Source organism: Abrus precatorius, unplaced genomic scaffold, assembly GCF_003935025.1.
Source record: "Abrus precatorius isolate BTA unplaced genomic scaffold, Abrus_2018 Scaffold9, whole genome shotgun sequence".
Classification (NCBI taxonomy): Eukaryota; Viridiplantae; Streptophyta; class Magnoliopsida; order Fabales; family Fabaceae; genus Abrus; species Abrus precatorius.
The window spans coordinates 33599885-33621524 of NW_020874439.1; the positions used below are offsets into that span (position 1 = coordinate 33599885).

At 33.9% G+C, this 21640-nt stretch overlaps 5 protein-coding genes and 1 non-coding gene across 11 annotated transcripts; 3 read left to right on the forward strand and 3 right to left on the reverse strand.

Moving 5' to 3' along the window:
• The first annotated feature begins 18 nt into the window (after nucleotides 1-18).
• On the forward strand, nucleotides 19-3054 carry LOC113849953 (L10-interacting MYB domain-containing protein). 2 transcript variants are annotated; one of them, XM_027480228.1, is made up of 5 exons: nucleotides 19-124; nucleotides 685-1016; nucleotides 1109-1651; nucleotides 1740-2318; nucleotides 2430-3054. In XM_027480228.1, the coding sequence occupies exons 2-5, from the start codon at nucleotides 705-707 to the stop codon at nucleotides 2901-2903; spliced, it is 1908 nt and encodes a 635-aa protein (XP_027336029.1). In that variant the 5' UTR covers nucleotides 19-124; nucleotides 685-704; the 3' UTR covers nucleotides 2904-3054. The 2 variants fall into 2 exon arrangements, with proteins under 2 accessions (XP_027336029.1, XP_027336030.1); XM_027480229.1 differs by having other exon boundaries at nucleotides 778-1016; nucleotides 2430-3052.
• Nucleotides 1940-7052, reverse strand: LOC113849954 (uncharacterized protein At2g39920). Of its 4 annotated transcripts, XM_027480231.1 has the most exons (6): nucleotides 6882-7052; nucleotides 6462-6611; nucleotides 5247-5691; nucleotides 4788-4988; nucleotides 4304-4508; nucleotides 1940-2069 (listed from the first exon to the last, which is right to left on the reverse strand). In XM_027480231.1, the coding sequence occupies exons 2-5, from the start codon at nucleotides 6529-6531 to the stop codon at nucleotides 4313-4315; spliced, it is 912 nt and encodes a 303-aa protein (XP_027336032.1). In that variant the 5' UTR covers nucleotides 6532-6611; nucleotides 6882-7052; the 3' UTR covers nucleotides 1940-2069; nucleotides 4304-4312. The 4 variants fall into 4 exon arrangements, with proteins under 4 accessions (XP_027336032.1, XP_027336031.1, XP_027336033.1 ...); XM_027480230.1 differs by lacking the exon at nucleotides 1940-2069 and having other exon boundaries at nucleotides 4290-4508; XM_027480232.1 differs by lacking the exon at nucleotides 1940-2069 and having other exon boundaries at nucleotides 4315-4508; nucleotides 4810-4988.
• Nucleotides 7053-8216: 1164 nt separating this feature from the next.
• LOC113849127 (sedoheptulose-1,7-bisphosphatase, chloroplastic) lies at nucleotides 8217-11075 on the forward strand. Its single transcript, XM_027478784.1, has 8 exons — nucleotides 8217-8459; nucleotides 8645-8764; nucleotides 8862-9047; nucleotides 9461-9542; nucleotides 9648-9869; nucleotides 10318-10418; nucleotides 10512-10583; nucleotides 10676-11075. Exons 1-8 carry the CDS (start codon nucleotides 8361-8363, stop codon nucleotides 10955-10957), a joined length of 1164 nt encoding a protein of 387 aa, XP_027334585.1. The 5' UTR covers nucleotides 8217-8360; the 3' UTR covers nucleotides 10958-11075.
• Nucleotides 11076-11334: 259 nt separating this feature from the next.
• Nucleotides 11335-11407, reverse strand: TRNAR-CCU. Its single transcript has one exon. It is a non-coding gene; the product is annotated as a tRNA-Arg (tRNA).
• An 829-nt stretch (nucleotides 11408-12236) lies between these two features.
• LOC113849836 (transcription factor DIVARICATA-like) lies at nucleotides 12237-14381 on the forward strand. The gene is made up of 2 exons (XM_027480033.1): nucleotides 12237-13273; nucleotides 13595-14381. Exons 1-2 carry the CDS (start codon nucleotides 12876-12878, stop codon nucleotides 14121-14123), a joined length of 927 nt encoding a protein of 308 aa, XP_027335834.1. The 5' UTR covers nucleotides 12237-12875; the 3' UTR covers nucleotides 14124-14381.
• A 3478-nt stretch (nucleotides 14382-17859) lies between these two features.
• On the reverse strand, nucleotides 17860-21469 carry LOC113849563 (coronatine-insensitive protein 1). Of its 2 annotated transcripts, XM_027479559.1 has the most exons (4): nucleotides 20792-21462; nucleotides 19178-19649; nucleotides 18505-18943; nucleotides 18112-18269 (listed from the first exon to the last, which is right to left on the reverse strand). In XM_027479559.1, the coding sequence occupies exons 1-4, from the start codon at nucleotides 21268-21270 to the stop codon at nucleotides 18235-18237; spliced, it is 1425 nt and encodes a 474-aa protein (XP_027335360.1). In that variant the 5' UTR covers nucleotides 21271-21462; the 3' UTR covers nucleotides 18112-18234. The 2 variants fall into 2 exon arrangements, with proteins under 2 accessions (XP_027335358.1, XP_027335360.1); XM_027479557.1 differs by having other exon boundaries at nucleotides 17860-18943; nucleotides 20792-21469.
• Nucleotides 21470-21640: the final 171 nt, after the last annotated feature.

Below are 21640 nucleotides of genomic sequence, written 5' to 3' on the forward strand. Positions count from 1 at the left end.
TGAGAGGACAATTTTTTTAAAGCTAATCGCAGGGGAAAAAGAACACCGCTCGTGTATTGAGTTTCCGAAGCACACAAATTCACGTTTGTTCCAAATGCAGCATTGTTCTTAGAACTTAATTCAGGTTTAACACTTCGCTCTCACTCGCTTTTATTCCTCATTCCCCTTTTCTTCACCAATTTTTTTTCTACTGTTATAACTTGTCGTGTCATGCAACGATAGTGCCAATTCATCGTCTTTAATTAATCTTCCCTTTCGGTTTTAGTCCCATTATCACTGAACGGCTTTGATTCCGTTTATCATCAGAAAATGTACCAGCATGTCTTACATTCATAGAATTTTATGGCTCTGTTGCTCTGTTTGAGGTTGGAAATTATCCTTTTTTTGAATGTCGAATTTATATTGTAATTCATCTTAGATAAAAGGGGTTTGTATCCACTAAGCGAGTTATTTTAGTTTTTAATGCTGATGAGTGTTTTTTTTATCCCATGTGTTAATGGCTGTTGCTGTATATACTAATCTCAAGAAGCTGTTTTAATATTTGGTTTCTAAATGAGTTTATTTTGATTAAAATACATTCTTTATGGTGTATTTGGTAGGGATAAAAAGTGGGGTATTTGAAAACAAGGACTGAAGTTGGTTTTTTGGGTTAGTAACTAGTTAATTGCATGTAAAAACTAGCAGAACATTTTCATGGTAGAAGGATGTCCAATCCAACTTCAAAAGCCACTTGGACACCTGCATTCCATAAAATATTTGTTAATTTGTGCCTTGAAGAAACGTTGAGGAATGAGCCTGGGACACGAATTACCAAGGTGGGTTGGAGGAACATTGTTGGATCCTTTTATGCGAAGACTGGTGTGAGATATGACAAAAAGCAATTTAAGAATCACTATGATTCTACCAGAAAGCTATGGAAAGTCTGGGTCAAGTTGACTGGTGATAGTAGCATGAAATGGGATCTGGAAACACGGACTTTTGGTGCTTCGGAGGAAGACTGGCGCAATTATGTAAAGGTACTGTGTAGAAATTATCAATATTCATCCAAGATGATGGTAAGATATCTTCATGGTTTCAGATTAATAACAATGAAGCCATCTTGTTGCAGGAAATCCCAGAAGCTGCACAATTTCAGTTTAAGGAAATCCTGTTCAAAGACAAGCTGGATATCATCTTTGATGGAGGACATCAAATTGAGGAAATGAAACGATTAGCAAGTCTTAAGTTGCAGAATGGTGCTTCAGCTGCATCTCCTTTGCGTGGCAAAGAGCGAGAGAAGAAACGTAAGAATGTTTGTAGGGAATGGGATTGCCAATTAAATAGTGCCATTATGGTTGACTATATGCCAACTCCAAAAGCTACTTGGACACCTACGTACCATAAAATATTTATTGATTTATGCATCGAAGAAACATTGAAGGGGAACAAGTCTGGGACACATTTTACCAAAGAGGGCTGGAGGAATATTGTTCTATCCTTTAATGCAAAGAGTGGTATGAGATATGACAAAAAACAAATTAAGAATCACTATGATTCAACCAGAAAACTATGGAAAATCTGGGTTAAGTTGGTTGGTGATGATAGCATGAAATGGGATCCAGAAACCAGTAAGTTTGGCGCTTCAGAGGAAGACTGGTGCAATTGTATAAAGGTATTCAGTGTAATTATTAATATTCATTTAATATAGTAAAAGATCTTCTTTGTTTAAGACAAATAGTAATGAAATTATTTTGTCACAGGCATTCCCTGAAGCTGCACAGTTTCGGTTTAAGAAAGTCCAGTTTTCTGACAAACTAAACATCATCTTTGATGGAGGCATACCAACTGGGGAAATGGTAACTCCGAGTAGGCTTAAGAGGCAGAAAGATGCTTTGCTTACATCATGTGGAAAAGACCAAGAGAGGAAACGCAAGAATGTTGGCAGGGATTGTGAATTGAAGAGTGCCATTATGGTTAATGCTATCCCAATCAGTACGATTCCAAGTGAGCAAAGCATGTCCAGTTCATCACTTACTAAGGTCAAAGCCACATGGACCCTTTCAGTGCACAAGATCTTCGTTGATCTATGTCTGCAAGAGACATTAAAGGGGAATAAGCCTGGGACACATTTTACCAAGGAAGGTTGGAAGAATATTATGGATTCATTTTATGTGAAATCTGGTTTGAATTATGATAGATTACAACTTAAGAATCACTGGGATTCTACCAAGGAACAATGGAAAATTTGGTGTAAGCTAATAGGCACAAGTAACATGAAGTGGGATCCATATAACCAGAAATTTGAGGCTAGTGAAGAAGATTGGACCAACTATTTACAGGTATGTTTAATTACTGAGTGCACTTAATTTGTATTCCATGCATGTTCCCAAATCTTATGGATATTTATGATATCTACTTTTACTCATATCATAATTATGGTTTTAGTACAGGAAAACCCAGAAGCTGCACAATTTCGCTATAAGGAACTACAGTTCACTGACATATTGGAAACCATCTTTAATGGAACTACTGTTACAGGGGAGACTGAACCTGCTGTGCAACAAAGGAAAAGTGATGATAGTGTTGTTACTTTCCCTTTGCATGCAAAAGAGCCTGACACAGTCATCGCAGATGAGAAAACTGAATGTCTTTGTGATGCTGTTGCATCAAGAAATGGTGTGAATATTCAAAAGAATGCTATTGCAATTTCATCCACCGAAGGAAAATGGAATTATAGTATCGGTGAATGCATAGAATGCCTAGATAGAATGGAAGAAATAGAGCAAGGAAGTGATATGTACATGTTTGCTTTAGATTTATTCCTTAAGCAGGAATATAGGGAAATTTTTCTGCAATTGAAGAAGCCAAATCTGAGGATCTCATGGTTGCAGCGGCTTCAGTCTTTTGGTCCACCTTTACTCTAGGATTTTGTCAACTTTCATCTTTTTTTACTTTATTATGTGTATAGTACTTCATATAATTTGGTTTTTAGGCACCGGTATGTTTTATGCATGGTGATCAACTGACCATATAAATTTTGAGGGGATGGTATTACAAATATGACAAGGTTACTAGCAAAGCAAAAAAATGTACACGAACAACTCCATTAATGCAACAGCTGATAAATGGTAGTTGTGTTTCTCTATTTTTTTCATTTGTAGTTCGTTTTAAATCAGAGATAGAGTGCTTATTCACAATCTGATTATTTCAAAATCAAGTTATGTACAGAGTTCTTTTTACAATTATGTTTATCGTTGATTGAGGATTGATGGTAAAATTGATTTTGGTTGAATCAAGTTATGTAGATAAACTATGTTTAGTTCAAAGGAGGAGAATTTTAATGGAGAGCGAAACGGGGAAGAGAGAAAATTGATGGTAAAATATTATTATATCTATAATAGTACTAAAGGAGGAAAGGAGAGGATAAATAAAATCTCAAGCATCACTTTATTTGCCAATTTCTTTAATATTGGAGAGGAGATAAAAATGAAAGAGAAGAAATTTTAACTTTATATTTTCTTTTATTTCTCTCGAACTGAATGTATTGTATAAGTGAATTGAGAACATTCAATTTTGCTCAACAGAAAACTAAAATACTTAGGACTTGTTTCTTTCTCTTTTGTTTTTTATTTTTAAAAATTATATTTTAAAAACTGTTTTTAAGAAGAAAATAAAATAAAACTTATGTGAACAAGCAATTTTTATTTTTTTTACTTTTAAAAAGAAAAAAATCTGTTTTTAAAAAAAAAAACAATATTTTTCCTAAACTAATTTTACTCACCTCAAAATTATTTTTGGACATATAAAACATTCGCCAAACAGCACAAGTGTGCCATCCCGTACTTTTTGCGGCAAAAGCCATTTTTGTATATGCAACAGGAGTTCAATAAATACGAGTTAGTAAATATTTAGGATAATTTGTACTTGATTATTAAAGCCGCTAAGCATTTCAAAGGAATATGGTTACGAATGTTTTAAGTAATTTCCTGAAACACCAGTAACTTTCCCACATCTACTATGGTTCCCACGTGGAACTCTGCTAACAATATGTCATTGCTTAAAAAATAAAATATATTCAATAATATGATTTTTCTAACCTGTACTCAAGAATATACAATGAAAAAAAAATAATTATTTGCTTTTATTAGAAATTATGTTTAATGTTATTAGTGCATTAAATCCTACCATTTCCAATCAAAAATATTATATATAAATTCTAATTATACCACCTTAGACACATGTTAGAAAAATAATGAAAAATACAGTATCATACACATAATTAAAAGCAACTGTGTCCCCATGAAGGATGAATCATGAAACTAACATTTAGTAGCTATGCTTGGATCTGCTGCTCAAACTTGTCACATGCAGGGTCTGGCAGCAAAAAATTTTGCATCCCAGTATCTGGAATGGTCAACGCATCCATATGGCTGCTTATGATACTTCTTATTCGGAAGCCCTTCCTCTCTATCACATTCCTTTGCCTAGAGAAGTACTCATTCCCTTTGGTAGAATCTGAATCTTCTGCTCTGCAAAAGTGTAAATTAGTAGTATAAGATTCAGTTCTTATACTATGCTTTTGGTAGAGCTAAAGCTTAAGTTTGCATAAATGCAACTCTAAAATGCTAGTCAGAAAGCTAAAGCTAACTTGAGTGGTAGATATCAAATTATATTTGAAGCATCTTAAAAATGTGTTTGTAAACCTCAGTCCAAGAAAAGCAACTTTAAGCATAACCAATTGAGAACCGAGTAACAGTTATCTTACTATATGTTATCTTGGATATATAAAAGGAATATAATCACTATACCTCATCATCAAGGCAGACCAACCTCTAAATCCTGCAGAGACGAGATGATTAACAGTGACGTTTCGATGTGTCCCAGGCTCTCTTGATAACAAAATTATAGACCATCCACCAGCTTGAAGGTACATGTATAATCTTAAAACAAACATGAGCTTTACATTCCTTGCCTCTTTAATACAGTTTCTAGTGCTGTCATTATAAAACCTACACCACATGCAATGAAACAACAGATAATGAAGATCAGCATCAAGTTGGAAGAACTATGTAAAGGGTATTGAATTAAAAATTGGCAGAGCTTTGACATGCATGAAATATAAATTGTTAAACCGATGAAAGTTGCTGCAACTGCAACGAATCACTAATAAAAAATTAGACACCACAAAACGAGTTGTGTCCAATTTGATCTTTTTTCTATGTTTTCCACTATCCTGAAGTAGAGAGCATTAGTTGCAGGAGATTTACCTGTGAAACAAATTGGAAGAATAAGGATTCTGAGGAAAAATGTCATCTACGTCCATCAAAGCCACATCCAAACCATCATCTGAAGGTTTAACACTCTTGAAGTAATCATCAATCACAGACACAGTCATATCCAAGTCTCTAGCATATTGACCTCCTTTTATATACTGTACGGCCAGGTCTCCGCAGATTTTAGGAAGATGATATCCTTCTAAGTTATTGAGCTCAGCATGCAGAGAATACACCCTGCAATAACTGTAATAATCATTCATATTCAGAAGCTCAATAGCTCCGGTATTTTTACTTTGACAGGATTGCAGCATAATCACCAAGGAAATCACCAAAGTAATCAATAGAACTCCAAGAGTGACAAGTGAGGCAACAAAGATTGTTGCGGTAAAAGATTTCATGTAGAATCCTGATTCTATCTCGTAATGGCTTCCCATCTCTGTGAACGAAAAAGTTACAGTTGGAAGGTGCTAAAACATTAAGAAATATGAGACCATGCTCTGTATTATTATCTGCCAGCACTACTTCATGGTAAATAAGTCCAACTTGAACCAAATCAATAAACGAGCTCAGTCTTCTAAAGTTTCTTATTTTCGGGTGAGAGGGAAGAGAAGTTGTTAAATTCATTTTACAAGTTATTCCATTGGTGACAATGGTGATTGCATAAAGGTAAGTATATGTAATCAAGGTTATCAAACTTGAAAGTTTATGTAAACTCATGGAGTATCCGTAAACTCAGCTTGTAAATTCAACTAGTTACGAGTATATATCATGCAAAAATAATATTTAAAGAGTCATAATAATGAAACAAAGGACAATTACAAAGTTAAAAGCATATTTAAATAGCCAAATCATATAATAACAATCTGATTTTGGTCCCCTAATATCAAATGTGGTGTTTCGCAACTTGAGGAGAGGGAAGGAAAGTTTTATCGGATGTCATTTTGATGAGAAAATGTGATTTCCCTTTTGTTTTGCTGAAGTCATGGAATTTATCCAAGTTCACTTAAAAACTAGTTTACATGCGATTTGATACGTTCTCCTTATCTGCGATCATAAACTGAGTTAAAACGAGAGTTTAAACCATGTATGTGATAATTATTAGAACTCCAAACATTAATCTATTTAATCGTAGGCTATACAAATAGCATCGATCATAAAGCAGTTTTTATTCATCTAAGAGTGAGATAAAAAGTTGGCCTTGCATACCAGAATCATCTGAGAGACTAGGTGGAGAGTACTCCTGCTCCATTTGATTTTGATGGGCATAAGCAGACATAGTTTCAAGCTATAAGCAAACCTATAATCCAGTTCAAGTAACACCTCCACTTTGTTTCCAAGTGTCAAATGGATAATAACCTATAATCACAACATCAGTTTCAAAAGCATCAACAACGATTTTCATTCAGAGGGCAAAACAGAACAAAATTTGATTCTCAAAATGATAGTAATTTGTTGTTTCCTTTTAAAGAACTAATTTTTGAAGTTTAGAATGTGTAAAAACCAAACTGGGTCGAGCTGAAACACCCAATAGAAAAATTAAAATTGGTTGTTGAGATATTCGAAATATATGAAATAAAAAGGGGTGCCAGTGAACACAACCCAGACATTGAGGAGTGAGAAAAGCACCTGAGAAAGACAAAGACATCACTGTGTCAAAACAAAATCTTGAAGATAAAAGAATGCCAAAACAAAGACATTAAAGTGTTGAACTTGATGCAGGAAGAAGGATATTTCGCTGCTTCTCAGACTCTGTTGAATGAGTCACTATCCCAAGGAAGCTTCCTTTATTTTCTTGTGTCTTCTCTTGCCCTTTTATGCGTTCATATGTTAACAGTAAAGTGTGAACGTACAAAAATAAGAAAAGAAAAGATTTGTCTCCTTTAATTTGAGAATATATTTTTAAAGCATGTATATAATAAATAGAAATACATATTAATAATATTCTTTTGTACGCTCAAACAAGTTATTTCTTTATTTGCGTCAAAACGAATTTGAAACAAGAACCCGTCGAAAATTGTGTATGTAATATTTTGTTCTTATTATTCTTTTTGTTTTTTGGTCATCATTTTTCATGTTATACAAATGACCAAAAAGCAGCATTATTTTCTGTGACTTCGGCCCCATTAGCAAAAGCTACCCCAAAAATCAATATTTGGTCCAGATTTGTACATGTTTTACTAACACTTCTCCCTAACTAAATAATTGAAAAAAAAAAATGTTTCAGATTTACAATTCCTAACAACTACAATACCATAAGAAAAGGAGAAGTTAAATTTAAATATATTTTTACAAAAATTTGTATAGTTGAAAAAGAGAAAGAAGTGCTTGATAATATTATTAACTTGATACAAAGAGAAAAATAGACTTTTTTTTTAAACAAAATTAATAAATTTTTGAACATTTTTTACCGACTTAGTGTAACTTTTAAATTTATTACGAAAATAGTGTACTTTTTAATTTTTATGAAATTGTATTTGTAAAATATGACTAATCTAATTTTTAATTACAACATTATTAATAAAAATACCAATAGAAATCTCTTGAAAAACTGGGACCCACATCTTCAATTGTGCTTAAATTAGCTAACAAGGTACTAGTTTGCATTCAAAACATTTATTTATAATCCAAAAACATAATTTGCTAAAGAATTTTGTGACATTGATCTGCTGAGATGTGAGATTTCTTTCTTTAATCACACATTCTCTACCAAATGAAAGCAGTGTCCAAGGTTTAAGAAAGTTTGGTGAGGATTTTATCTGTGTCTTCCAAAAGTGATGTTCATTTATTTGATAATTAACTTGAAGTGAAATATGAACAGCCACACCACATATGCAGAGAGACACGGATTAAGCACAAAGTCACAAACTAACAAACAGTGGGGCTAGTAGCTTCCCACCATATCTCTTTATACATTGGACCATAGCACAACCACATAAAATACTTGCGATGCTAAATATTCATGCAGTTTCATTAGCCTATCTACTCATCACCTGCCACGTGGCAATACATACATAGTTAGCCACATATCTAAAATTGCTATCCCTTCTTAGTCTCAGTGTGTGCCAATGCAATAACATTCTGAACCTTTGAAGAAATTTTGCAACCATGGAAACTGGCATAGCATGCTACACACGAGGGGCTTTCTTGCCTACCGTTTCTTCCAAACACTCTCCACCTTCTATATCTCCATCTTTTGCCTTCAGGGTATGCACAATCATTGATTTCCTATGTGAATGATTGAATCTTTGCACTTAAGCTTTGAAAGTTCTGTCATGCGGTTTATTCTTTTTTTATGTAACTTTTTTCTACGTGAGATGTCATGATTCATGCATGAGACTAAATTGAACAAGAGAAAATGGGTATTAAAGTGAACATATTTGTGATAACAGAGTCTGAAATCAAGCTCTTTATTTGGAGAATCGCTAAGAGTGGCATCCAAATCAACACTAAAGGTTTCAAGGACAAAGGAAACTTCACTCATAACTAGATGTGAAATTGGTGACAGTTTGGTGAGTTGCTTACACTGATGAAACTTCTCTCGTATGCGTCTATAACTCGTAAACATTTTGGTTTACATGCACTTGAATTGATGTTTGTGTACTGTAGGAAGAATTCCTTACAAAGGCAACACCAGATAAGGGGCTGATCAGGTTGTTGATGTCAATGGGAGAAGCTTTAAGAACAATTTCCTTTAAAGTGAAGACAGCTTCTTGTGGTGGAACACAATGTGTTAATTCTTTTGGGGACGAGCAGCTTGCTGTGGATATGCTGGCTAACAAGCTTCTTTTTGAGGTTAGACTAGTATTATTGTCAATAGTTTCTTCTTAATTACACAAAAATTTGTAATGTTACAACATATTTTCTCTTTACTTTAAGTTCAACCCAATTGGTGCACATTGATTGGTTAAGTAGACAAGTGTGACTTTCTTATAAGGAAAATGTGAACATTTGCCTTAAGAGTAGTAGTTAAGAAATAAAAAATATAAATATTTTGTTAAAACAAATAAAAATGCACTCATCCTCATGTGTTTTAATGCATTTGAACATAATTTTTATTTATGACAACCAATTCAAATGGTTTACTAAGGGATACTTGGCTATGTTATGACAATACTTTAATATGATTTATTTCTCAATATTAGTAAATAATGTCATTTTATTTTCATTGTGCAATGAAAGTGACTTGTACAATGTTCTATGCATAGGCCTTAAATTACTCTCACTTCTGCAAGTATGCTTGCTCAGAAGAAGATCCTGAGCTCCAGGACATGGGAGGTCCAGTTGAAGGTCTGTCATAATTATATTAAAATGGCAATTAAATTCTGAGTCTTGTCTTTAATACAAAAATTTCATTTTTGAGGTGATGCATTTGTGTGAATGTGCAACAAACAGGTGGATTTAGTGTTGCCTTTGATCCCCTTGATGGGTCCAGCATAGTGGATACAAATTTCACAGTGGGCACCATCTTTGGCGTGTGGCCTGGAGATAAGTTAACTGGGGTCACTGGAAGAGATCAAGTTGCTGCAGCCATGGGGGTTATGGGTCCTAGAACCACATATGTGCTTGCTCTTAAGGGCTTCCCTGGCACCCATGAATTTCTTCTTCTTGATGAAGGTTAGCTTGATGCCATAATATTTATGAAAATCTAGCAAGGAAGTAGTCACATATTATGATATGATCGTTTAAAATTAGTTTTTTTAACCTCAGTATTGGAGTTAAGTTTATTATCCTCGGCTTTAAAGGCTGAATTTTACAATTTTTTTAAAATTAAACTTCTCATGCTGGCTAGATCACTGAACATGAAAATTGTACATATTCCTTCATTGCTTTTCACTAGTGTAAAATATTTTTTGCAAAATAAAGCTCCTCGAAGCTAGGTGAGTTTGTCTCAAAATTTAACAAGTAAGGATGTGCCCACCATTAAATTTTAGTTGCGTAAGAATTAAGATTGCAATGAACTTTCAATTAAGGATAGGTATACACTTGGTCATTTTTTAAACCTCAATTTACAGGAGTCTTATCCTAACTTCATCATATGATAATTATCTAATTCATATTTCAGGAAAATGGCAGCATGTCAAAGAGACCACAGAAATTGGTGAAGGAAAAATGTTCTCCCCAGGAAATTTGAGAGCCACATCTGACAACCCTGATTATGCCAAGGTATACCTATATTCTTATATCAGTAAAATAAGATTTTAAGTATTATGACATATATATCAGTGAATATTTACATCTTTCTTTGTCATCCAATAGTTGATAGATTACTATGTCAGAGAAAAATACACATTAAGATACACTGGAGGAATGGTACCAGATGTCAACCAGGTTCTTTCCTTAACACAGTCATACATGACATGTTCTTGGAAACACACTATCAACCTATCATAATATGTTTCCAAAATGTCTTTTGTATTCAGATTATAGTAAAAGAAAAGGGCATCTTTACAAACGTGGCATCACCCTCTGCCAAAGCCAAGCTGAGACTGTTATTTGAGGTAGCTCCTTTGGGGCTCTTGATTGAAAATGCTGGAGGATACAGCAGTGATGGGCATCAATCTGTGCTAGACAAGGTCATCACTAATGTTGATGAGAGAAGTCAAGTTGCTTATGGCTCCAAAAATGAGATCATCCGGTTTGAAGAAACCCTTTATGGTACATCAAGGCTCAAGGGTGGTGTACCCGTTGGAGCAGCTGCTTAAGTTGTTAACCTGATGCAATTCATTATCAATTTTATCTGTTTTTTTAAAAGATCTATGCTATCTTCAGACAAGTATGTGCAATTTAGTCATATATTTCAAAGCTAAGTTTATGTTGGTATCACCAATATCTAGGCAAAAGTAAATGATACTAACGAAAAATTAGTTTTGTCTGTTTAATAGAAAATAACTTAGTTATAATAATTAAAGGATCTATAATTAAATACATTTGTTGTGAGAAAAAGGAAGAGACCCCTCCCAAGACTTTATAAAGTGCTAGAAAACATGAAATTTTGCTGCACATAGAGATTTCAAGTTTGTGATGGGCATTATGTTCAATGTAACATGATTTTCTTCCACAAAATGTTCCACGAAAAAAGCGCGCCAGGTAGGGGTCGAACCTACGACCTTCTGCTTAGGAAACAGACGCTCTATCCACTGAGCTACAAGCGCAAGTTGATGATATTGGCGCTTATATATCTATATAAGAACTAAATTTTGTTTTTAAAATAATTTAGCTTAATTAAATAATGAGTTTCTAAAAATATTATTGTTTTCATTTTTTATAAAAATATTTAATTTTAGTTCTTGAAAAATATAAAAAGCACATTTTTATTCTTTAACAAAACACTAAAATTAAATAAATTATTATACAGATTTAAAAAATAGTGATATTTTTAGACTAATTACTTGATTTAATTAAATAATTGTATATTAATATTATTGTATGTGTGTGTAATTTTTAATATTTTTAATCAACTTTATTATTATATTATTGTATATTAAACTTTGTTTTATTTTTCTTATTGTACGGCTCTTCCTTTAAAAGTTATATTATTATATTTTAGTTAAATTTAATGAAAAAACGTCTAATAAGGATTTGTTTTATTATCAATAATTAATTATAAATTCTTATTACCAAGTTTAAAATTTATAAAAAAATGAAATTAAAATTTTAAGTGATAGATTAATTAAGGGTGTTAATCCATAATTAAGCCTCACGTACAAACAAAACAAAACAGCTATAGTTCATAGTTTTTAACTAAATAAAGTTGACAATTATAAATTGAATGTCAGCAGCTGAATAGCTCTGACTAAATTTTTAGGGAATATAAGACATTAAGAATGGACAAACATCGATTCCATGAAATAATACCATAGTAATTCCTTTTTCCTTAGAAAGTTGCTTTTTTTAAAATAGAAATTTTTATAAATAATAAAATGCTTATAAAACAGGACTGAATTTTGTCACTAGTTCTAGTTGCTAGCTAGTGTTTTACATTCATCCCAAACCATCTCTCTCACATCAATTCCTATTCTTTCTCTTCTGAACACACTACACAGCCACAACCGTCAACATATTCAAATCTAATATTTGTTTTTCAATTCAACATCTTGATTTATTCTCTTTCAGTTCCAGTTTTTCATTCTGCTTGAGTTATCTGCATTTGCCTTCATAGTTGCTTTTTCACCTGGAAAAAATGACAAAAGGAAACAGCTTCTCGCTTTTTCTTTCCTGATTGTAAAGGATCACTCTTTTCTCATTTGGGACTTATGCTCACTTTCAGCACCAACTTGCAGTTGAGTTTCAATATTTATCTCCGCTATCATATTACTGGCGACTCACATAGTAGGACAAGGTTTTGTTGTAGTTGAATCATATTACTTGCATTACCAGGCCTCCCTTCTGGATATGTAATGTTTTTCCCAAGATTCTCTTAGATTCCAAAGGTTACAAGTTAAACTTTTATAGTTCTTTAGTTTGTGGTCTCAAGGAAAGTAGATTCTTGATTATACTTGAAAGATTCTAAATTCCATGTCCCTTTAATCAAAGTTGCATAAGGCCTTAGTTGTTGTGCATTTGTTTCTAGTTCCTCATTTCCATCTCGTTAGTGTAGGGCAATTTTGTAACGTTTAAGGTATGGAATTCGAGACTATATACCCATCTTGTTTTATGTCAAATTCAAATTGGTTTGTTCAAGAGAGTCACAGCACAGAATGGACTAGAGAAGAGAATAAGAAGTTTGAAAGTGCCCTTGCCATATATGATAAGGATACCCCAGATAGATGGGTGAGGGTAGCTGCCATGCTCCCTGGGAAAACTGTCTTTGATGTGATCAAGCAATATAGGGAATTGGAAGAAGATGTTAGTGAAATAGAAGCAGGGAGGGTTCCTGTTCCTGGATATCCTACTTCTTCTTTCACTTTGGAGCTGGTTTACAATCAGAGTTATGATGGATGCAGAAAAAGGCCTAATACTGTAAGAAGTTCTGATCAAGAGAGGAAGAAAGGAGTCCCTTGGACAGAAGAGGAACACAGGTGAGTTTCATAATTTTTCTGTCTTTTGGGCAAGGCAAGAAAATATATCATTATGAAATTCTGATTACGAATCATGATTATATCAGAAAACAACTAATAGCGGTTTGTTATTTGGCCAACTAATTTGGCTATAGTATAATTTGGCCTGTGAAATTGAGTGGTAAATTAAATTTGAAATGCATGCATTCTCACAACTGATGACTTGTTAAACACAAGGTTAAGTTAGTTAAATTAGGTGGGTACTATTTAGGCAGTTTCAATATCTATCTTTTTCGTTTTTGTTCCTACGCTTGATATGAATTTTTGGGTATTGAATTTCAGGCGTTTTCTGATGGGGCTTCTAAAGTATGGTAAAGGTGACTGGAGAAATATCTCTCGAAATTTTGTGTTCACAAAGACTCCAACCCAAGTGGCAAGCCATGCTCAAAAGTATTACATAAGGCAAAAGCTTTCTGGAGGGAAAGACAATAAAAGGAGACCTAGTATACATGATATCACCATTGTTAATCTTACAGAAACTAGTCAAACTACCACATCAGATCAAGAGAAGCCTCTTTTATTCATTGAGTCTCACAAGCCTTCCCAGCAGCAGAAGCTGACTAGCATGCCAAAAGTACAACTGGAATGGATTAATCACCACAATGATGGGTCACTGATGGTTTTCAACCCAAATTATGATATGTTCATGTCATCGTCATCTGGCATCTCTACCAAGACCCTCAAGTTTCAAGGGCAGGATATCTATGAATGTGCTTTTCATGAGACTTACGCCAAGCTAAAATCTCCTGGTTTCAGGACAGCTTCAAGTGAGTTCAATACGGAGGCTATTTTTGGCATTCATGCACTGTAATGCAAACTCGGATCATGTTAGAAACAACATACCAGTTCTACTACATGATCATAGCTATGCATAATTACAAGTAGATGACCTGAGGCTGCTTCTTTTATGTTACGAACATAAATAATGTTTCATTCCTTCAAGGCTTCAACTGTTTTGGAATGAACTTCTTTTAAAGTTTTCCTGTTTACCTCATAGTCAGACAGTTAACATGTCTATTTCGTTGTAGACTCAATCAGCATCACATGATGCACCATTCAGGTGTTCAAGTCTCGGGCAATGTGACAAGGTTCAGTAATCATTGAACTCTATTAGATCACACATGTATTATAATATCAAGGTTTTAAACTGTAATTTACTTTCAGTTAGAAGCTTTTCATTCTTATCCAATGAGCTACAGATTAAAGCACAAAATCATATCAATGTTCTTCCCACAAATATGTGAGGGGAATCTCAAAGCTGATGATGGTTTTCAATTCTAACTTCGGGGGTCGCAATTCCCATAATATAAAAAATAGTAACCCCAAGTAAAAAATAATGGACTAACTGTTGCAAAAACCTACCCCCAAACACACTCTTATATAAACAATTTGATATATATAAACCTTACAAAACTTGTACAAAAATATTTTGGTAAGTAGCCAGTTCATTGCTGATGTGGCTGACTCACCTGAGCACTTCAATTAAAATTTTGGGCAGAATCTTGTGATATAGTTAGTAAGCTTTTTGTCTTTAAGACACTTTCCGCCTCCATAAATCATATGCTTTATAATAGCAATATGGCCAAGTTGACCAGGTTTGATCAGCATCACTTTGGTAGTAGAATCTGAGTTTGCATTCCACTTAATTAGAATCCCATGCTCATTGGGTCAGAATATTGCACATTCACGTAGGAATGCCAATGTGGCTCACACTATCACAGTCATCTTTTATTAATTTTTATTTTCAGCCAATCCACTTATACCTTTTCTTTGATATTTTTGCTTCCTCCAATCCAACTTTTTGTGGTGGCAATACTGTTGCGTCAGCATTGTTGCTTCTTTTCCTGGTCTCTGAAACCCATCATGCTTTCTTTTGATTCTTTATTTTACTTGAGAACCCAATAACATATTATAGCCGCATGCCTTATGTAGATTTTGTTCAATTGAAAACTATTTAATAGGAATGAAGCAACCAACTTAAGATACATCATAGAGCACATTTAGTTCTTAATACCACTTCTCGTAGGCCTAAAAATACTATATTTTCACTAGCCCTTGTGAAACATATTTTCTCTTTCCTAGTTTAGATTATAATAACAAAATTAAATCCAACAAAAAAAAAATTCTTCTACATATTTTCTCTCGTGGTAATTTTTAAGTTTTTATGAAGTGTGGAAAGATTTTTGTATGGATTGTCACTATCACAAATAGGCAATGATGTGTTGTTGTCCCATTCTTTATTGGAGTTGCACTGTGGGCTGTACTATTTATTTTGGTGCTGCAACTTAGCTATGCTAAGAGTTTTTTAGTGCTTGTGCTCACGCATTTCACTACTCATATACATTTTATAATAAGATATAAATTACGATTAGCGTGTCAAAGGTTCAACCCAATGCAACGAACATGATTTAGTTAACTTTTCTTATGTAAATGACGCAACCTTCAACTTTAATATTATATATAGCTATGTATACCTAGAGAAGCTCAGCTTCTGGTCACTTTTATTCTAAAATTGATCATATCTAGAGAAAGATTAACCGTACAACTTGCCACTTTACCCTTCTTTTAATCTCAAAAGATTTAGGACAAATCTTTACTTGGGAAATTTTATTGGACTAACCTTTACAGCAACGATGCATTCGGCTTGCTTAGCTATCACCATGCAAAAAGATTATTCCTCCAAACTTTGGTTTGGCCCACATATCCAAAGATCCTTATCACACACCATCATCATGTACTACAATGTTGGCCGAAAGGACATAGATATGCATTTAACGTTGGTAAAAGTTTGTGGACCCAAAAAAAAACAGTTGCTAAAAGTTTAATTTGATATCGAATTGGTAAAATATCTCTTTGGCATAGACATGGTGACCTTCCGATAAAATTTTAGATAAATTTTTATAAGAAAAAAAATTAATATAAAAATTCAATAATTTTTTTATAAGTTAAAATAATTTAATTTTTTATTTTATTTTTAAAGAGTTCTTTCGTTAATTTCTTTAAAATTTGAGGAGATAAACTGTTTTTAATTTATTAAAAATAATTTTTTGTGCTAATTTTTTTATAAGAACTTCTTTATAAAAATTATCCAAATTGAATCAGAATCACTTAATACGTGAGTGTAATTTTATAGGATATGAGATGCTAAATTTTCTATCTATAGTACCCCATTATTTGTGATAAAAAAAAGAGTAATAGTGTTATTTGCGGGCACCAATTATTTCTCACCCCTCATGTAGGATGAGTTGGATACTTTTTTAAACTATACTTTTATAATTCCTCACTTGATTGTGAGGAGGAGATTTCTATCATGTTAAAAAACGTAAAGAATACAAGAGAAAGATTGAGAGAGCATAAAAGGGAGGGGGGCAGTTTAATTTGACCTTGTTCTAATGGTTGAAAGGGAAATTTTCAGGTAAAAAATATATTTTATTTTATAATTAATACTTTTTTATAAATTAATTTATATGTGTAAAAATTTTATATTTTAATCTATATATGAGCATTTTATTTATGTTTTGATTCTTACCATTATAGCTCAGATTTATTAATAGTGTTATTGCAACAGAACTTAAAAGATAATGAAATACACATATAAAAATTAAAATGTAAATATTTTTGAAGTATAAAAATTATTTCATAAAAAATGGTAAGTATAAGATGAAATATATATTTTAACCTTCGTATAATATGGTAATACCATGAGTAGAATTGACTTTATATTCCAGGTACCACTGATGCAATTCACTTCTACGTGTGAAGACATTTTGTAGGGGTGTTATTATAGAAGTCTCAAACGAATATACTTATTTATCGATCTGTCATGTACCATACTATTGGTTTTCCTTTCTATGCGTGAAAGTTGAAACTTGTAGGATCATTACTTGATATTGATAATTTAATAATCCAATACTTTGTTTTCCTATTTTATTGGTTATACTAATTGTTACTTGTAGCAGTACACTTATTGCTTTGCAAAATTTCTTTATATAAGTTCATTCTCAATCATTAAATTTAAACTTGTTTTATTGAGTTCTACAAAGAACTTACCACTAATGTTTAATTCCTTTAAAGTATATATATAAATTAAATCTTAATTTAAATTTTTCTGATTTTTAAAAAATTGCTCTATTTAATTTAATGTAATAAAATATTTATTACTAATATTTGGTGTGACACTTTGTACAAGCATAAAAACAAAATTACCCTTGAGAAAATGACAAATATAATCAATTATAACAATGTTGGTGAGATGCCACTCGTGCTGGTTGTGATAGCAGATATTTTTATAATATATCTAAAGAGGACACGACCCAAACTGACGAACGTAGTTACCTAGTTTTGGAAGAAAATAGGTAATTTTTTTCATGTTTATGTTAAATTAAAAACTATAGCTTTTATTTTTCTCTTTGATATGAGCTAGAATTGGTTTCCAATTAATGTCTAAGATAGTGCACTGACAAAAATGTATAATCTAACATTTAGTTTCCTATTTGTTTGATCAGGAGCAAGCAAAGGTTCAAACATAAACGGGCAAATATGGATGAAAGGGAAAAACAACTCTGATGTTTATTCACAAAATTGAGAATCTTCAGTTTTTAAGGGAACAAAATGCGTGAGTTAGTGGAAGCGTTTCTGAATTACAAATGAAACCACAAGCTTATTACAAGACTATATATGTCTAGGGAATTAACAGAGAAAAATGAAGACCCTGAACTACATATTCAGCAGGAACTTAGAAACAAGATTAGAAAAAGGAGGGGGGGGGGGTAGAAAATGAAAAAACAAAAACAAAAACAAATTGGTATATACACAAGTCTAGACGTCGAGACACATGGCAGGATTCAAAGGCACAACAGTATCTGGAAAATCAGATCTTTGGCCTGCAAGAGAGTAGTATGCAAGAATATGAGCTGGATGCTCTATTGGTTGATCATCATGATTGTTGGCCACTTTCCTGGAAGGAATCAACTCAATGTTCCAAAAGGGGCGAGCCATTGCCAAAAGATCACGTCCAGAAGGAGATGCACCATACCCTTGCACCCACAAGTACCTAAGAGAAGTTAACTGTGTTGCAGCAATAGCTAATGCATGCTCACTGAAAAAAGAACACCCTCTCATCTCAAGTTTTTGAAGACTAGGACAACCCTTTGAGAACTCCAAAAGCCCTGCATCAGATTCCCCCACATAACCAAGCAGCATCCACCTCACATTTGGACTGTACTGTCCAATGTAACCAAGACCAACATCAGTTAAGCCTCCACGCCTGAGATATAGAGCAAATCTTCTAAGCTTGTCACAGCCCCTCAGCAGAGCTCGGACTCCATTGTCAAGTGGCAAATCAGTTATTTTCTCTTCATGATCAAGCAAGACAAGGCGAAAATCACAGAGGTTTTTCAAGTGAGTTCCAATGTGCTCCAAAGATGCATTTGTGATATCGGACACATAAACAGCCAAGTATTCAAGCTCTGGACAGCCCTGTGACAAAGCAATTAGTCCTCTATGGGAAACAGTACCTTCTTCATCCTCCATTCCTTGATCATCATCACCTCGTTCAATCCTAAGCCTTTTCAGCCTCCTACAACAGCGGCCAAGAACTTCCAACCCCCTATCTCCAATTACATTCCTTGACTGTCCATGAGGGAAGAGGTCATTCAAAATATCAATTTCCATTTCAATTGATTTTATTCTGTAGTCTTATAGTTTTCATGTTTCAATTTGTTTATATATATAATATAATATAGGTAACATACTCTTTCTAGAAAACAAATGGAAGTATATTATCAAATCCTTATACATACATATATGTGTTTGTGTAAAGCATAATTGAATGCATATATGCAATAGAGAGGTTCTGGAACTTACCTCAAGGACTTCAAGATTTGGGCACCTTTGGATTAACATACAATGATCCTCTGTATCCAGCATGGCATAGAGGAGATCCAACTTTTTTAGTCCAGCCGCAAACATAAACACTATTGGCAACTCGTTCTTTCCAATATACGTTAAGCCCAGTTGACATAGCCTTGCTGGTAATGATACAGCAGAGTATCTTTCTGGTTCCTCATTGTAAGTGCCTCCACAAAACTCTTCCAGAGAAGAGGCATACCGGAAGAAGTTCACGAGATCTAATATTTCACAATCAGTAAGTTTCACAGACACTAAGTTGGGGCAATTTCTGGCTAAAAGTTCAAGGTCCTGAATTTTGATATCGGCAATATCTGTCAAGTAAAAATTCAAGGTCTCTAGAGCTGTATTATTCAAAGCAAGCTCATGTAGCCATTCACCATCGTTCTCAAGAATCGTGCTTTCCTCCAAAAGCAAGACCTTTAAATTCCTGCCAAAAAGAAAAATTAACAGTCAGGTATAAGTTCTAACTTCCAAGAAGCAACAGCTCAGATCAATGTAATTGAAAATTATAACATGTCCCAAATTTTTTCCCTGCAAATAAAGGTGTCAATTATCATGCGAGCTTTTAAAAAAACACAGAAAATAATACAATGAAAGGATAAAGTTATTAGGAGTCTTTTTCCCTCTAAAGAAGCATAAAATATAAGAATGGTTATATTTAGAGAAGAAGAAAGAGCAAGTCACTTCTATGATTGTGTTTCTCTCAACCATGTAGTGCACAAGCTGTTAAAATAGTTCATCCTAGAAGTTACAAGAAACTTATCAACACAGTTCTAGTCAACAAATATTGGAACTTCATCTTCCTTATACTTACTTCTATCAATTTGAAGATTTGAAATTCCAGAAGCATGAAACAAGCCAATTCAGTATCAGGTTCAAATCATTCAATTTTTTTGGAAAAGAGTAATAGAATTAGAAAATATTTGCTTGACATTGCGTCAAAAGTGAAATTAGAATAGCTACATCTGCCACAGGATGCACCCATAAACAATACCACAATTCCTGAACAAGAACAGATAACGTGGAAGAGAGGGCAGGCACAACACACTTTTATTGCGGAACGGCATAAAACAAAAGCCTAGTTCCTATGATACAATTGCAACTGCAACGCAGCTACAAACACGGAGGATTAACAAATGAGAAAACCTGGCGTTGCAAATTATCCATTGAGAATTCAGGAAATAGCAACTAAACAACTATGACTATCAAACAAAACTTGCACTTCACTACTAAAAACACAACATAACAAAGGGTTGGAGACACGCACTCCATATCCAACTACAAATCTTAGATTAGAGAATCCAACTCATAAACCAAAACTCTAAACCCACTTCATCAATATCAGTCACGTACAATCATTTACCAGCGCAACAAAGGTGTACCAAATTCCCTTAAAAGGCTCACCAAGGAGCATGCCAATCAATAATTATTCACCAAATTCAACTAAAGGGGTGTTTAATTTCGAAAAAAAAAAAACTTTTTAACCATAAACTATTTTAGACATTTGAAAATACAATCATAGTAATAATTAAACAAGAGAATACTAACACTATTCCAACTCCAACTTACCTGCAAGAGCGACCAATATAATAAAGTCCATCAGTGGAAAAACCAGAGCACTTATCAAGCTTAAGACCTTGAAGCACGTGACCACGGGAAGAAGCAAGAAGCTCAAGATCAGAATCTTTGACAATCATACGGCGAAAATGAAGACTTTTAAGACAATCAAAATACTGCGAAATCTCTTTAACCCAAGGGGTGACGTGACCACCCCAATCCTCAGGTATCAAGTTGAACATTGCAGCTCGGGGTTTGCCCTTAAGCTTCAAAGACTCCAAGTGAGGGAAGCGGTGACGTAGACGCGCCGGCGTGGTGGTGTAGCAGAGAGCAATAGTGACATGCTTTCTTGTCAACGAGTCAAGCTCGTGCCACCTTCGACAAACCTGAGAAACGGCGTCACGGTCCTTTGGGTCGTGTATGTAAGGTATAACACAGTCGAGAACAACGTCGAGAACACGGGTTCTTCTGAGGTTGCGATCTTCCATCATGGGTGTGAGTGAAAATCAGAAAAAGATCTGAACTTGGTTGGAGTAATTAGTAACTAGGGTGCGGTGAGGAAAGGGTAGATGAATGAATGGGGCATGCTGTGGACGGTTGAGATTGAGAGAGCGAAATGGATCGGACGGTGATGCTGCGAGAACAGTTTGGTGAGAGGGGATTGGATCGGACCCTAAAAATGGTGTGGTTAAGTGGCGAAAGGGAAATGGAGAGAGGAGATGATGGGAAAATGAAAATGGTGGGACCCACTGTGTGGCACGAATCGCTTAAACGACAAAACTTTTGCCCGAGTGTAACTATTTGCGTGATGTGATGTAACACGTCACCGTTTCAAGACACCCTTTTTTCTGTTCGTTATAC

Excerpts from the sequence above, each read along its gene's own strand:
- LOC113849836 (XM_027480033.1), top strand. The coding sequence starts at position 12,876 with ATGGAATTCGAGACTATATACCCATCTTGTTTTATGTCAAATTCAAAT. Across the intron at positions 13,274-13,594 it reads TGGACAGAAGAGGAACACAG|GCGTTTTCTGATGGGGCTTC; the intron begins GTGAGTTTCATA and ends ATTGAATTTCAG.
- LOC113849127 (XM_027478784.1), top strand. The coding sequence starts at position 8,361 with ATGGAAACTGGCATAGCATGCTACACACGAGGGGCTTTCTTGCCTACC. Across the intron at positions 8,765-8,861 it reads GTGAAATTGGTGACAGTTTG|GAAGAATTCCTTACAAAGGC; the intron begins GTGAGTTGCTTA and ends TGTGTACTGTAG. Across the intron at positions 9,048-9,460 it reads CTAACAAGCTTCTTTTTGAG|GCCTTAAATTACTCTCACTT; the intron begins GTTAGACTAGTA and ends TTCTATGCATAG.
- LOC113849954 (XM_027480231.1), bottom strand. The coding sequence starts at position 6,531 with ATGTCTGCTTATGCCCATCAAAATCAAATGGAGCAGGAGTACTCTCCA. Across the intron at positions 5,692-6,461 it reads TAGTCTCTCAGATGATTCTG|AGATGGGAAGCCATTACGAG; the intron begins GTATGCAAGGCC and ends TTTCGTTCACAG. Across the intron at positions 4,989-5,246 it reads TCTTCCAATTTGTTTCACAG|GTTTTATAATGACAGCACTA; the intron begins GTAAATCTCCTG and ends CATGTGGTGTAG.
- LOC113849563 (XM_027479557.1), bottom strand. The coding sequence starts at position 21,270 with ATGATGGAAGATCGCAACCTCAGAAGAACCCGTGTTCTCGACGTTGTT. Across the intron at positions 19,650-20,791 it reads TATATTGGTCGCTCTTGCAG|GAATTTAAAGGTCTTGCTTT; the intron begins GTAAGTTGGAGT and ends TCTTTTTGGCAG. Across the intron at positions 18,944-19,177 it reads CAAATCTTGAAGTCCTTGAG|TCAAGGAATGTAATTGGAGA; the intron begins GTAAGTTCCAGA and ends CCTCATGGACAG.
- LOC113849953 (XM_027480228.1), top strand. The coding sequence starts at position 705 with ATGTCCAATCCAACTTCAAAAGCCACTTGGACACCTGCATTCCATAAA. Across the intron at positions 1,017-1,108 it reads ACTGGCGCAATTATGTAAAG|GAAATCCCAGAAGCTGCACA; the intron begins GTACTGTGTAGA and ends ATCTTGTTGCAG. Across the intron at positions 1,652-1,739 it reads ACTGGTGCAATTGTATAAAG|GCATTCCCTGAAGCTGCACA; the intron begins GTATTCAGTGTA and ends ATTTTGTCACAG.